The sequence below is a fragment of the Limulus polyphemus genome, unplaced genomic scaffold (genome assembly GCF_000517525.1).
Source record: "Limulus polyphemus unplaced genomic scaffold, Limulus_polyphemus-2.1.2 Scaffold6170, whole genome shotgun sequence".
Lineage (NCBI taxonomy): Eukaryota > Metazoa > Arthropoda > Merostomata > Xiphosura > Limulidae > Limulus > Limulus polyphemus.
The window spans coordinates 13,833-30,677 of NW_013671780.1; the positions used below are offsets into that span (position 1 = coordinate 13,833).

Consider the following 16,845-nt stretch of genomic DNA (forward strand, 5'->3'; position numbering starts at 1 on the left):
CAAGAGACGTTACAATTGATTTCTAGTCATTAACATTGCCAAGGGAATGAATCTTGTACTCTGAGTGAAATTGACAATATTCTGTTCAGAACACAATGTTATAAAATACGTCATTTGATAGATGAAAATCTGGACTTTCTATTGGTTATAGGTAATATATAATTAAATGTATTAAGAGAGGATGTGACAGGTGGGTGTAGCAGGAGGGGTCTGATTTTCTATTTGATAGCTCTGTAACCAAACAAAATTGAAGGCAAAAAAATTATGGTTTGTCTGAGCAATGACAATTTTATAGGGAGTAATTTACAGTTAATTTTGTACTTTTTGAAGGGGTGGTGGATAAAATAGAAAAGAGAATATACCTAAAGAAAATGTCACATGTGTCACACTAGGGGAAATTCAGGATTTTTTTAAATAGTGCCTTGTAGAATTAAGAACTTAAAACTTATATATACTATTAAAATATTAATTATTAGCTAAGATTTTATGCTATACTAATTGGTATAATATCAAAAAAGTAGTTCAATAAAAATTTGAATGTAAGACACTAAAACTTTATGTCATGGACAGCAAAGGATACCTGTGGCAACACAGTTAAAATAATTTCTTACAGAATTTTACATGAATAGATAAAAGTTTTGATTTCTAGTTTTAGAAATAAATTGATGCATACTTTTTACATAGTAGCCTTTGTTTAATTTGTCAATATTAATTTTTTCTATTTTCCTGCTAATCATCTAGTTTACATTTCAATAAATCCAGTAGTTATTATATCAGTGGTTAAGGTACACTCTGAGGAAATAATGTTTTACATTTTAGTTGCTTTTATCTGACAATAAAAGCTTTAATTCAAATGCAATGAACATATGCTAGCAGTACCCCATTCTTGAATAACTGAGAAAGAACCAAGAATTAATGCTGAAATTTTTTTTCTAATTTTGCTAATTTAATTAACAAAAGCCACATCCTAATAAAAAATATGCACCTTTTAACAACAGAGAAAATTCCTGGAAATAAATACCTAAATAAATTTTTGTGCTTGTTTTTATCAGTCCAAGCTTTCTAAGAGTAAACAAATAATATTTTCTTACCATTTATAGAATTGTACACCTTTTCTTTCCAATTTTATCCCTGTGTTTTTTCTTATCTTTCCCTTTTCGTTCTCTCTGAAAAAAATGTTTCACATTTACAAAAAGAAAAGTTATGTTTCACAATTCCATAAATTTTTATTTTAATCAAAGTTTAAATAACTTCAAACACTATACAGTTAAAACTAGTCTCTTTTCTCTCCTTAATTTCTTTGCAATTTATTTTTTTTATCAAACTTTTTAACAGCTGTAAGAAATTAAAATCAGAAGTTCTACAAATATAGATGTGTGTGTGCATGTATGCATTTTAATACCCTTTAACTCTCTCAAAATGAGATCAGTTGTATGGACTGATTTTGTAACCACATTTTGTACTCATTATAGTTTCCATACTATAACTTTTATTACATGATCTGCACAAAATTTGGCAGACTTTTAGTAAACACTAGAAGTCTCTTGTATACAACAAATCAGATCTTTTTAATGAAGTATTTCTACTAAAGATTTGTCCATGACTATATATATAATATTTTTTTTACTAGTCCAAGTGCAAAGTGATTTCCATGTCAAGATTCAAAATACTTTTCTTTGTCTCAAAATTTCAAATTTATTTTGCATAATCTCTAAAACTTCCTAAATAAATTTCAAACATCTTTTTTTTCGGTAAAACTTTATATCTTATCTGTTATTTTCTCTACCCTAACTCTATACAAGGTTGGTCAATTTGACCAATCTTGTAACCACCAAAAATAAAACCAAAATAAATCTAAATTACCCTTTTTTTCTTTCTAGAATGGTTTCAAATGTAACATAAAACTACATTTGTTTATCCTATATAACTTTATAACAGTATACATCTACTTATACTTAGGTTTTATTGTCTTTTAAGACATATCTAACTACTATTTGCACCATTATGAGTTGTAAATCACTTGGTGGACGTTCAGCTCATGTTACACTATCAAATTACATTTCACACAAGATACTCGCAAGTGTACCTTCGGAAAATTTTTTGGTATATTATTTTTATTTTATCTATTCTAACCTTAACTAATCTAAAAAATTTCCTTTTTTTACATTTTAGTTACTTTTATAATAACAAATAAATAATACACATGAAAAAAAAGAAATAAATACTTACCTGGGTCTTCTTTTTTTTTCCTGTCAACTGTTGATGACACTTAACCATACATTTTTTTAATACTAATGGTACTACTGCACTAAATTTTTATTTAATTAAATAATGCTACAAAGAGCACAAAATAATAACATGCAAAAACCAGAATATGTCCCATGACTCTCAGAATTTTCTGGCTTTCTAATTATGCAAGAAGAGCCGTTGGAAATTCAGCTAACCTTATCATTGTGTTTCCCGTGGGAATAAAGCTTAAACTGGAAGTGAAACTGACAAAAAACAATGTAACATAATACGTCATTTAATAGAACAAAACTTTGGCTTTCTATTTGTTGTAAATAATATGGTATTGAATTTCAGAGAGAACTATTGGTAATTTGTGAAAGATTAGATGTGACAGGTGGGCACAGCAAGAGGTGTTTGATTTTCCATTTGATGGCTCTGTAACCAAATAAGATTGAAGACTATAAAAACTATGCTTTGCTTGAGCAATGACAAGATTATAATGAGTAATTTACATTAAATTTTAAACTTCTTGAGGGGATGATATATAAATTAGAGAAGAGGGAATGCCTAGAGTGAAAATGTCACAATATTAGGGGAAATTCAGGATTTTTTTAATATTACATTATAAAATTAACAATTTAAAACTTATAAACTATTAAGATATAGATAATTGGCTATGTTTTTATGCTATATTTATTGGTATACCATGATAAGGAAGAAGTTTCATTAAAGTAAATTTTTTCACACATCTACCAACTCCCTTGATTTCAAGACAGGGCATTTTTATATCCACACTATTTTATTTTGGATATTCTTGCAAAGCTACTCGAAAGCTATCTTCGCTAGCCAACTCTAACATTGAAATGACAGACTAGAGGGAAGGCAGCTGGTCAATAGCACCCACCATCAAATCTTGACCTACTCTTGTCTGACTAAATTGTGGGATTTGACCATCACAATTATAATACACCAATGGCCCAAAAATGTGGAGTGTGATTCCCCACCCAACTCCAAGGTAATTGGACAGGAATGCTGGATCCACACATCCATAGTTCAGCAAGCTAACCAATGGGTCACACTGTGCCCATACATATTCTATGCCTTTAAATTCCAAGAGTATTTTGACATACAAACTCCATTCCCTTAATTTCAAGAGAGAAAGTTTATGCAGACTGATCAAAATAGACAAAAAACAAAAGTTAACACAAGGAACATGTATAAAGGACTATAAAATCTGAGAAGCACAAAAAAGTGAGATACTAACATCTGGAATTATTATAAATACCTCCCAGTAACACTCCAAAACTACTACATTCTAGAGTATGAAACAGAGTCCAATCAGGAAACATCAGAAGCTTAGATAAACTACTCAAAAGACACCAAAACTTTAAGTACTTTAATTAATACACATCGTAAACATTAACTTTCCAATAAACAATAAAAAATGATGACACAATATGTATGAATTATTACTTACATCTTTACGTATTTCTCGTACCAAGGTGTAAAAGGCATCATCCACTCCCATTCTTGTTTTAGCTGAAGTTTCTATAAATGGAATTCCATAATTTTTTGCTACTTCTGCTGCCTGTTTCATGTCTACTGCCCTCGTTGGGAGGTCACATTTATTTCCTACCACTATATCAGACCAAAAACATTCCAGTATAATGAAATTCTGATCAAAAAGATGCCAATTTGCAAGATCTTTATTCAATCTAGTGTTTTCATAACCATATCTAAAATAATTTCGAAATCAGTTTCTACATTATCTTGTTCAATAACCTGACATACTTTTTTAGTGAAGTATTGATCTACCTAATGCTTCAACATTTGTATACAATTAATATTTTTCATAGCAAGTAAATGCAGAATACCGTAGAATGTCGAAACTTGTTTCCAAATAAACTTCTTGTTCCGACAATAGTGGATGTAAAATTTATTTTATAATATTTTTTCATGTTTCTACTAAATGGTTTATTTCTAGTTACTCCTGAAAAAGTGTCTTAACTCAACATTTTTGAACTGAAAAACAACATTAAAACACTTCTAACTAGAATAAAAATTGGGTAAATTTCTATTAGTTCATACTTACGTAAAATGTTGTACTTCTCTATTTATTACATTTAGTAAAATTTGTCTCAATAGTTCAGAATAACAGTTTGTATTGACTGATTTTTTTACTGAACAGTTATGCCTACTTTTTAAGCTTGGTATCAAAATATTTCTAGTGTGTGTTAAGAAAGTTCCAAAGATCTGATTTTTTTTGTTTCACTTCATTGAATCACCACAAACAATAGTATATACAAATGCCTTATCCAGTTATGAATGCTCATCTTTGCTCTTCATTCACCTAGCCAATTTCAAAATATGGTTCTGGAAAATACTACTGTGCATTTGCACAGTTCCTTTTATTTTGTAGAGAAACAATTCTTTTTTATATATGTTAACACTAAAACAAAACAGCAGTCCCTTCCACATTACTGTTATTTTGTAGTACATCTGTTTAGTGTTGTGTAAATGATCTACTTCAACTGTACAGAAAACAACATTATGGTATAAAATAGTAGTAATCACATAATAAAATACCATACACATGTATATGTGTTAGTTTAACATTACTAGCTAGCAAATACAACTAGCCATTAAGTACTGACATTATATTAATTTAAATAAAATGGCTTATTCATTCAATAGCATTTAAATAATTCAAAACAAGTAGCACATCTGGCTGTACTTGTAGAAGTTGTATTATACTGCAGTCCAATGTAAAAGAAAAAATCTCAATTGCCAAAAAGTGTTGAATGTTTCTTTGCAAAATGAAAAAAAAAAATCCACAAATCCTTTTTTGTCCATTTTATAGTCATTTCAGTTTAGATACCCATGCATGAAACCCAAATTATAGTGTGTTTATCCTTTGCCTTAATTTTTCAAGTCCTTAAGAAAAATCCAAAATTCCCTAATGAAATTACATAGCCAAATGTTTCTTTTACCCGTAGCATTACAAAATAAAAAATGCTGCTCATGATAAAAAAAATGAAGGCAGGTGGCACAAAAACCATTCCTGTGTTTCTTACATTGTTAGTAGATTTACATATTCTTGTTTAAGAATATTAACATATCCACACACTCAGGCAAGAGATGTCTGCCTAGCCTGTTTACTGCAAGCCCTGCAGTTAAAAACACTCTCTCTGCTGTGAGAGAAGTGGCAGGAATACACAAATATGCCTCTGCTAATGCTCCAAACCTCTTGCAACATTTGCTTACCTTCTACCATAGAAGCACATCCTAATCCAGTGAAATGCATGGCTTATTGGTGAAGTACATTTAATCATTCGACAATGTTCCTTCTTGCAGATAATTATACTCCCCAAATAATACAGCCATCATACTCTTTGCAGTAGCAGTACATGTTCCTTTTCTGTGTTCAGTAGAAGGATTACTAACCAGAGATGGTGGTTCTGAAATGTTGCAATCAGTGCTACCTTTCCAGCTAGTTCTAAGCTTGACATTACCATTTCCCTTTTGAGTGATTCTGTAATTGCTGTTTTGAAATGCATTAACTTGTAGGATTCACCGGACACATTTCTCAAATGCTTTGACAGCAGTGTCAAAGTAATGGGGTACACTATTGAGACTGATACATCTGATTCCCCAGAAAGAGCAGTTGTTGCAAATTTCAAAGTCTGTAAAACTGACAGAGGCTCCTCAGTTATCTGTCAGTGCCACTGGTTAGCTCAAGTGTATGTGCATCATCCAATTTGGTGAAATTTCTGTCAGATAATAAAACATGAATGGCCCATCCTTATTTCTGTAGACGCTCAAAAATATCACCAATAGAGTTCCAGCATTCTTGACAATATTTCACAAGTTGAAGTTCAGACAGGTTCTGCTGTTGCTGTTTTGCTTAATTAGCTTTACTAGCAACCATGGTGTGACGAGACTGTGACACCAAATGGCTTGCAGCTTTTATGACTTAATTTATACTATAAACTTTGAAGCCATCGTTAATAGCCAATTGCAAGGTGTGTGCAAAACATGGACAATTCCCAGTCAAGAAATTCAGTTCTTGCTAAATTACATTAGTAGCATTGTCTATTTGTAATATCTCATGCTGCAGCAGCTATGTTCAGCAAATGTGCAAGGTTTTCTGCAGCATGTCTGTTAGTCATAGTGCAAGTTTGCAACACAGCACTTTGTAGTTTCCGATCAGTAATGTAAGGGCATGTAATAGTGTGATTGTAAAAAGATGGTCTCTTTTCTGATAATGTATATAACTCTCCAACTACTAGTACTACTATATTTTGACACAATCTTTAAACAGTAAAAACAAATTACATTGTGTGTTACAGATATGATTCTATAACCAATTAAAAAACTAAATATCATTTTAATTATTAAGATACGTGAGACACGTTATAGATTTTATTGACCTTTTTAAGGCCTGGTACTGAAAACTGTACAAATAAGCAACTACAGAATCAAGATATCACTTACAGCTTACCTTCAGTCACCTGAATCTAAAATACTTGTAGTAGACATCAAATGAATAAGTAACATTTTTATGCTTCTTTCATGTGAATACTATTAAAATAACTTATTTCTTCAATCACCACCAATAAATCAGTAAAAATGTTAAAACATGTTGAAACACAAAATGGCGTTAAACAGTTAGTTGTGAACAGAGTTTAGATACATAAATTTTACTGCTACCTCTGTTGAGACCAACTTACCAACTGCTTCACTGATAACTTTTTAAAATACTTTTCAAAGATTGTGATCATAGAAAAAGTGATCAGTTTTAGTCCTACTGATGTCATAACTATATCTAATTTTCTTTATAATATTCTACTCAGTCTCCTGACATTTCCTTTTTTGTTTTTTAATGATGAATCAATCTATCTAATGCTTCAATATTTGATTGTGGCTAACTTTTCAATTCTTTTCAATGAAAAAACAGGCTACTTATTCTGTAACACTTCTGACTTCTCTGAATGAATGTGTGAATAACTACAAGTACAAAAGAAACCTTTCTCATGTCATTTAGACATTTAGTCAAAATATTAGTAAGAGCATTTACTTACAAACCATAGGTACATCATCTGCATCTTTCACACGTTTTATCTGCAATACAAAATAATTAAACTTAATATTTTACCACTCATTTATTTAGCTTGTTTATGCCATGTTATCTTATTTGCATAAATATTTATAATTTCGCAGCAGCGTCAAAAGTATTCATACATTTTACTGTATGATAAGCATTATAAGCAATCATTAACAAAATTCACATGTCTGCCTGCTTTCTTTAAGCTTTGTGGACATGCCATTAAAATTGTGAGTGAAATAAGACTATCAAGCAAAATATATTTGTATATTCTTCACCAAAACAAACCTTCTGAAGACAATTCTTAAACATTGAGAAGAATTTAAGAAACAAGGTACCTCTTTCATTTTTATATTTAAGCCTATCTTTCAAGTGTACACTTGCATTTCAATGAATCATGGGTGATTAGTGGAAGTTGCTAATTGATTAATCATAATGGATGGGCTCATTAATTGATTACATTCAACTAATTGATTATTGTCAAGAAATAGCTAGAAAAAAACACCTTATCATTATTCTTCAATTAGATGATTAAGGGAAAAAAAACCTGAGTTTTGAAGTCAAAGTCACGCAATGCACATACAGCAAATTGTATAGTTTTGTACTTACCAACAAACAAAAATATAATGGCAATATTTCAATTACTTTGATAGGTGGAATACTTGAAAATAGTAGTAACCAGAAACCCTAATTTTGATTACTTTGTTATTCTTGTGAGTTGTGAAACTAATCGATTAAGCTGAAAAAATTTGAATTACTCAAAAATAATAATGAAAATCATATTGATAACATTTCGATTACTAAATAGTTGGAATAATCTAAAACAGTAATAACTGCAAATACTAATTTCAATTAGTTGATTATTTTCACGATAGTAATTCGTTTAATCATAGTTCCGACTACTGGATAGTTGGAATAATCTAGAACAGTAATAATCAGAAATTCTAGTTGATTATTGTTGTGACATTAATCCAATTAATTTATTAATCAATATAGTCGATGCTAATAGATAATTGATTGTATTAACTAATCAAGTTAATTTCCCTGCTCTGTAGATGATGCAACTAACTATGATCCCCTATTCATGCTGGTTACCAATATATCAGACCTGTTAATGTTATTTCACGATGTAACAAACCAAGCTTACTTTATTCATGCTGCTTACCAATGGATTCATGTAAATTTGCTTATGTAACAAACTATGCTCACCTGTTCACGATACATACTGATATCTTCAAATGATTTTGCATTGTTGACTGCAAAAACTAAGAGGAAACCTTCTCCAGTTCGCATGTATTGATCTCTCATTGCACTAGAAAGCAAAAGGAAAAAATTAGAAAAACAGGCTTATGAGATGTACAGCCAAAACAATTACAATTCTCACAATTATTTTTACATACAAAATTCAAAATCTTTGCCATTTTTTTAGCATTTTCTTCCTCATCTGATTTAAAGTTACCATGAATAATACTTACAGGTTCAAAAAAGTCTCGGATATTAATTAAATATTATATAAATATCCCTCATCCTTTTTGACCACACATGCAATTCAACCAACACTGAAGCAGAAAACAGCAACATCAAATTTTGCCAAATCGCCAGTTAATGTAATTAAAAATTGTCTTGACAGCTCAAGTGAAGCATTAATATACTAACATTTAACAATTTGTTTTTCTATTGTACCTATACTTTTAGCTGAATTAACATATATATATATATATATATATATATATTAGCAAGAATTGGTGGTGCTGATAGTAGTGCTAAAATATTTGCATTTACCTCATTAATTAACTCAATATTACTCACTAAGTCTATGCAATTCATAATTATAATAGCATTAAAACTTAAACTGAACTTTAATAAAAAAACAGAAAATTTTAAACAGATTCTGAAAAACATCTTTTAGATAAAATTTTGTTAATATTAAATTTTAATTTAGGAACTTTACCAGTAAAGACAGTAAAACACAGCACAATAAAACATTTTAACAAAGGCTGTTGTTATGGTACATAGAACAAACCAATCCTAAATGTGCTTAATGTTGGGTATCTCAAGACAATGAGAAAATCAAAAATAATTATCAGTGTATGTACCAAATCCTTGGATGTATATAATAAAAATAAAAAAGTGGAAAGATATTCTAAATAAGTCAAAGAAAAAATAAAAATACATTATTGCTCTGCAAAGTTACAAATTGTAAAAACGTATACAAATTACTATAAACCATCCAATGCAGTAAATGTTAATGGCATACAATTGTATCATAGACAGAGTCAATTATTATAAGAATACATTACCCTCACATATATTTAACAGATTTACTCTGTTTAGGGTTTTAAGACAATGAATTCAGTTAAGTATCAAACACAGATTTCATTAATACATAATTACATTGCAAAAAAAACATCCTAATAGATTAATCCAGCTAACACTTTTAATGGCAAATCTAGGTAGTTTATTCCAATCTGATATGGAGCATTTCAATGTCTGATCAAAACTTTACTCAACACAGTCCTAAGAACACTTCAGCTTTTCTACACAAGATTTCTTTTGTAAACAAATATAACATGCTAGAACTAAATGCATATTATTGAAAGACTATTCAATAAACATTAATCATAAAATAAACCTCAACAATACATATCATTTGCAGGTAACCATAGGAATTTGCAAAAAAATAGGTATAATGTAAAAACAAATCACAAATGATTGGCAATTGTACACTCAAATTATAAAACAAACACTTAAAATTCAACTTCTAGCATTCTAAAAACAAATATCAAAACAACAGCGGTTACCTATATTCTTCTTGACCGGCAGTATCCAAGATATCCAGTAGACATGTTTCACCATCTATAACCACTTGTTTTCTATAGGAATCCTCTATAAAATATAGGATATGTATACATTCATATATATATCCATACAAATGCTAGAGAAATTTCAACTGAAGTTATTAAGAAAATATACTGAAAGTTTATTCCTATCTGTAAAAGAATGCAAACACTTCTAACACCGAGATGTGTTACAATAAACATAATATTAACTTCTGTGCAATGTATTTTGTGAAAAATAGTATGATAAAACATTGGATGTGTGTAATTCTTTCCATAAAAGAGAACAAACACTTTCAAAACTGAGCTGTGTTACAACAAGCATAATACTAACTTCTGTACAAGGTATTTTGTGAAAAATGGTAGATACACGAATAGCCTAAAGTATTAAAGTTTCAATTAACATTTCTTAGTTTAAAGAAGTGAAATAAATCCCAATAAGGTTAATGGTGACATTATGAGGCACACAACCAATTGACCTCTTTTTGGCCAAATTTTATTCCCTTTTTCCCTTTCTTAATTGTATTCTTAGTTATCATTCCAATTTCTCTTCCAGGTAGTTTTCATCCATGAAGTGGCTTAAGCCTTATTCTGAATAACAAGAATTATAAACGAGGGGGACATCAGTCATTAAAATGTAAAAACAGCAAGGGAAAATTGATACAGCAATCTTTTTATCATCAATCATTTTACATGATATAAGATCTACAACTATATTTAGGAAACTGGCACTTTTAAAAATAAAATTTTAATAGAATAGCCATAACAAGGGAAGCATAATGTCTTTGTTTGTTTGATGTCTCCACTATTAATGCTACTGTATATTAGCACAGATTCTGTTATTATTAGACAACCATTTAGTTTTGCAAGAGAACTTACAGCTCTTTCATAGTATATATATTATCTGTCAAAATATTTCAGTTTGGTGACAAGCAGCCTGAACATAAATATTTTGCAGTATAAATTAAAAATATTTTAAGAGGAGTTTCAAATAATTTCTTACATCAATACATGTCAAAAAAATTCTCACAAAAATTTATTAAATCATTAGTCATTAAAGAATTCCAACTGATGTAGGCTTATTTCAGTGTTGTTTACCTTTATAAACATTTGAATAATTTTTCCTATACTTTCGATGTATCAGAAAATTATATTACACAAATTCATAATTACATGATAAAAAATATTTCTAATTTTACTTTTTCAGGATTTACTATTAATACAAGTTATTTTAGTTAAAAAAATAAGTTTCCTAATATGTAATTTTCCTAAACAAAACTAAAAAGGTAATTGTTTATTACATTTATGTAAATACTGTAATTTTTATATATTTTTGCATCCACACAAAAATATTATTATACTAATATATATATTCCATACTTTAATGATACTTAGAAAACCTGTGAGATAAAGTAGATAAATCAAAATTCATGAAACCTGACAACCTATGTTGGAAACTGGTTTTATCTCAAAACCAAAGCATAATTCTTATTGTATTTCATTAAAACAAAATTACTTGGGTATTTCCTTTAGTCTGTATTCATGTTCATGTTGATTAACAATACGTGGCCAAGTTAACTTTTGCTCTGATTATTAAATAAATTTCATAACTTAATATGTCAAGGATATAAATTGTTTTCATTCCAATGTTACGCTATAATTTCAAAAATCTGTTATTTTTATTAACTTATCAATCTACTTTATGAACTCAGACACAAAAAAGATCTATTATTGTTGAACAGAACTAATTTTTTCTCTATCAGAAGTAATTTTATGATCAACAACATTAAAAATCAAAATATTATCTTACCTATTGTAGGATCATATTCATCGACAAAGCTACAAAGAACAATATAATAGTCCTCAATGAAAGTTTAAAATTAGATTTCCTTCTTTTACCAATATAATACTTCAGTTCACTTTTTAAAATAATAATAATAATTTCACCTTTATTTGTCCTAAATTTAAAAAAACACGTCATTAATAGTAATATTAAACATTTTAATTAAAAAAACTCTGAGTACACTCCCATTCATACAGATATGTTTAAGCTAATAATGCAAAGTTTGATCTACAAACACACACAGTGTGTGTTTGTGAATGTTATAAAACAACCATTTGAAACTTAAAATTATTTTCTAACATATTTAACACTTCAAGCATACATACCAAAATAATTCTAAAATACAGAGAAAAATTATCTAATCTCTAACCAAATTATGTTTCAACATGAAGTGGAGTGCAACTTTTTATATTTTACATGTATATGCCAAGAAGTAACACCAAAAGCATAATTATATTTGCTGATGACCGGGAATTGTTTATTATTTTCCTTACATAAGGTTTTTTCCCACTGTCTAAATTATGTCTACTTAAGTTTACAATGTAAACATCTAAATCACTTTTTTCATGTAAAACTGTTTATAACAATAAGGCCAACAAAAAACGAGACATCTTACATTTCTATACATTTATTATTTTAAGAAGAAACTTTATATATGTCCTATATGGTGCTAACTGCACAAAAGTTAACACAGAATAAAAAGCATGAGAAAATGAGTGAAAAAAAAAATTTTTCCGGTAAGTTTGGAGATATACATGTACATCTACCAATACATGTTAAATAATTAAGTGAGCATGAACACCTTAAATCACATCATCTATATGATTATACTTTTTTTACAAATTGTAAATGAAAAGGATGCACAAATTAAGGCTTAAAAATACATTTTTCTTCATTGAAAAGATACTCACTGATTTTGTATGAGTTGGATCGTCAAGGCACTTTTACCAACACCTCCAGCTGTAAAATGTAATAAATATGTTTCCATGTTAAGTAAAAAAAATTAGCTTAAACCACAAAACTTGTAATCTGTAAGCCATCATGACAAATCTACAATGCAGCAATAAGACACATTAGTGAACACTTCATCTGTTAAGTAACAAAATACCTCACTAAAGATATTGCTCGAAACAGTAATATTTCTCAATTTCAAAAGATAATTCAGATTTAATATGTTTCAGTACAAAAGAGGAAAATGTGTACACTATGAAACCCATAATCACGATCTCTTCATCTTGAAATTATTTCATCTGGCATGGTTTAGAATAATCCTTGAAACACATTTAAGGAGCTTATATTTTATTGATTCTATGTTTTCCATAAAAACGGGTAATGAAACAAATACATGAAACAAGGCAACAGCAATGTAAATTTTAGGATCTTGTATCTTGTCCATTTCCCTTCAAAACATACAATGAAATAACTGTATTTGTATACAAATGAAGAAACAAATAGAACAATGTGCTAATATAATGTATGTCTTCTAGCTCTCAAGTTGGAACTAAAATAGCAGTTTCACCTGAACCTAACACTTTGGCATTTGCTCAGACTAATGTTAGCTTGCAGTAGTTTGAAAGAAAACAATTTTTTTCATTGTAATGATTTCACAGAAATAATACAACTACAACAAAAATTTGTTTACAACACAGATACATCCTAACATAATGAACAATTAAAAGAGAAAAAAGTTGGTATAATTTTAAAAGTCTTCATTGAACAAACACCTACATGACTATATCTATTTAATAAAGTATTCTATTGTAATGTTCATATAAATCATTAATCACTAAACGAAAACGCATTAATCGAGGGATCCCTATATATATATGTTAAAGATTTCTGTTTCATTACAAGTGAGATTGAAAAGAGAATCAGTGACATAGATAAGCAAGATAAGAAAAAGGAAATAAATCTTTTATATATATATATATACAGCTGGCCAACAGTTTAATGAATGTGATGAAATTTCATAATCTTATTTACACACATAAATTAACTTAGGTTACTACATGATGAAGATAAAATAGACTCAAAATCCCATAGATACTGAAGTTTTTTTTAGTTTTGTATTGTACAAGATCAGGTATATACCTAAACAGCTGTGGCTAATAGCAACTAACAGTACATTTATAGTTTAATATAGATGTCCATAATTGTGTTCAATAAATGCTCAAGAGGTAAAGGTCCATGCCATATGCATTATTACTAAACAAAACCCCAACAGTTCCATTTCTCAGAATTCTCCAAACACAAACATGTATGTATAGAAATATGCTGGCATATTGGAAACGCCCTATTCATTAAAACATACCACTGTCTACCAAACCCTATCTTTAGTAATAAAGTACTGCATACACATTAGCCACTCTTCCACATGCACATCCAGTGGTATATCTCATTAATTTAAAAACATATAAAAATATATGTACAATAAGTTCACATTTGAATTCTTATCTTAAAATTAATTATCAATATTACACTCAAACTTATAGAATAATGCCTGAGACTATAAAAACTACTTATTTTTTTATTGCTATTAAACAAAAAGATGGATGAAATCAATAACTGTTGTGTTTGTCAAGAGTCATTTCATTTTGATGTGCCAGCTTATTAGGCAGGTTATGGTGTTCAAGGCCACATTTTAGTACACATATTTAAATACCTATTTTTTTTATACTAGCTGTAGATTATAAGCACACATACACTGACACAGTGCAAATAATCAAATCTGATAGTTCAAATGGCTTTCAAACTTATGATAAGAAACATTAAGGTTTCATCTATCGTACTAAATACTTTATAATTTATTATTATTATTACTAAAACAATACTGGTAAACACTGATTCCAGAAATACAAGTACGCCTATGTCGCAAAACGCGTGCCACGCTGTACTTGTTTAAAATTCGATATTTTCCTGAAATAACTTGGTACACTTGACCTAAGCCTATACGTTGAAAAAAAATACATTTTCGGTTACTTTATAAAATTACCTATGTGCTATTTCTTGTTTTGTCTGAATACTTCAGTTAATAATCAAACAGAAAACACATCAATGTTTATATGTACCAATATGGATGTCGAAAGAAGTATATTTCCAAAAGCAATTGGTAACATTAGGAGTAAAAAACAAAAAACTGACGTTTCTTGGCACAATGAAAGGTAAAATCTTTATTATTACTGATATTAGTTACCAGTCGACTAGTTTCGGTAACACATTTACCATCATCAGTAATAGTCTTTTAAGCAAAGTAAAAAAGAAATTATAATTAATAATATGTTGTGTAAGTATTATCTGATATATATATCTGCTGAAACTATAATGTCAGTTGTAACCAGACTATTAAAACGAAACTCAGTGACTATTACTTTATATTCAAGTTTCGAAAAACGCGGAAAGAGGTCGTCCTGTAGCCCCCTACATTTCACGAAAATGTTTACTCTCTTACTTTAGAGTAGACATAACAAACTTCGTCAAGCCGGTTCAGGACGATACAGCTATAATTAACTGTCTTTTTTTTTTTAACTACACCTACCTGATTAATAGTTTTAAAACAGACTAGTACAACTTGTCGTTTTATAAGAAAACAATTATAAGTGTAACAACCGTTTGGTTCTTTCCTCTATGTAATCGTTATAATACTGCTGTATGAGGAAGAAAATAGTATGCTATTAAAACATTATCCACACAGCCTGACATAACCAGAGAGAAATCGGTATGTTATTGAGCATGTACATTCCAAATCAACAAGTATTCCTTCCAATATTACCTCGTATGAAGACACAGACATATTAAGTGGAAGCAATGACGATTAAAATCACATACCTAATGACTAACTCTTATATTAAGAGGCTTTCACAGGAAAAAAAAAAGTGTATAGTTTAAATAACACATATTGCTGCGACACTATGAAACAATTACTTTACTTCTAAGGTAACAAAGGGTACACTATGAGCCCAACATGGAGCAAATATTCTGCATAATGCAATGGGCCAATAATTCCATATAACAACCAGCTAAGGTTTGCTTGTATGTTGTTGTTTATGGCAAAGCAAGTCGAGTGCCCTAACCATGAAGCCAGCTACGGAAAGCACGGGCGCTTGATGATGTACTAATTTTAAAGCCGAATTTTTGGTTGATAAAGATATCATTCACTTAAATGGTATATGTGTTTTGATATAACCTCTCGCAGTTTTAAGGTTTATGGGGATTTATGTGCAACTGTCTGTTACATAAGGGTCAATGGTAATTTATTGGAGAATAGATTACGTTTAAATAAGTCCTTAATTGTTTAATCACTGTCGTGGGTTTGAAAACCTATCTGCCAGAAATTCTTAATTACTGATTTAATACGTCGTTGTCGATAAAAGAACATTTTCATAATGACTTTTAGTTACTAGTTTAACAAACGAGTAACATAAATATTTGCATAATATCCATTTAGTACTCGAACTATTGAATTTCAAAAGACAACACACATACAATAAAATGGAGAAATATTATAAACAGCTTGTATAAAAAGCCATAATTAGAAGCGAATCCAAGCGTTCTAATTTTCTGTACCATTGTTGATTACGTCACGAATGACCTAGAGAAAACTTAAACGTTAGTGCTGAAAGAACTAAAAAATTATTTATATAAAAAGGAAAAGTTTACACACCATAGATTGTTTATATGAGAAACACGAGAATGCATTTCCAAAATAATTTTCTTCGTTATTTTTCTAAACAACCCGCAACAAAATATCTGGGGGGAAGGGATTTGGAAACTATAAATTTATTAGCCCAATTAGCATATTACATACTTTGCATGGCTATGAAAGTTTATATTTG

The 16,845-nt window shown here is 29.4% G+C and overlaps 1 protein-coding gene across 2 annotated transcripts in view; it reads right to left on the reverse strand.

Moving 5' to 3' along the window:
- LOC106473434 (GTPase HRas-like) overlaps positions 1–16,845 on the reverse strand; it is a 41,290-nt gene that overhangs the window by 7,571 nt on the left and 16,874 nt on the right. For both annotated transcript variants that reach the window (XM_022401877.1, XM_013934114.2), the window contains exons 2-8: positions 12,925–12,973; positions 11,981–12,009; positions 10,135–10,219; positions 8,543–8,645; positions 7,311–7,350; positions 3,707–3,867; positions 1,092–1,166 (exon numbers count right to left, since the gene is read on the reverse strand). In XM_022401877.1, the coding sequence (XP_022257585.1) occupies positions 1,095–1,166; positions 3,707–3,867; positions 7,311–7,350; positions 8,543–8,645; positions 10,135–10,219; positions 11,981–12,009; positions 12,925–12,973 (539 nt within the window). In that variant the 3' untranslated portion in view covers positions 1,092–1,094. The remainder of the gene's footprint in view (positions 1–1,091; positions 1,167–3,706; positions 3,868–7,310; positions 7,351–8,542; positions 8,646–10,134; positions 10,220–11,980; positions 12,010–12,924; positions 12,974–16,845) is intronic.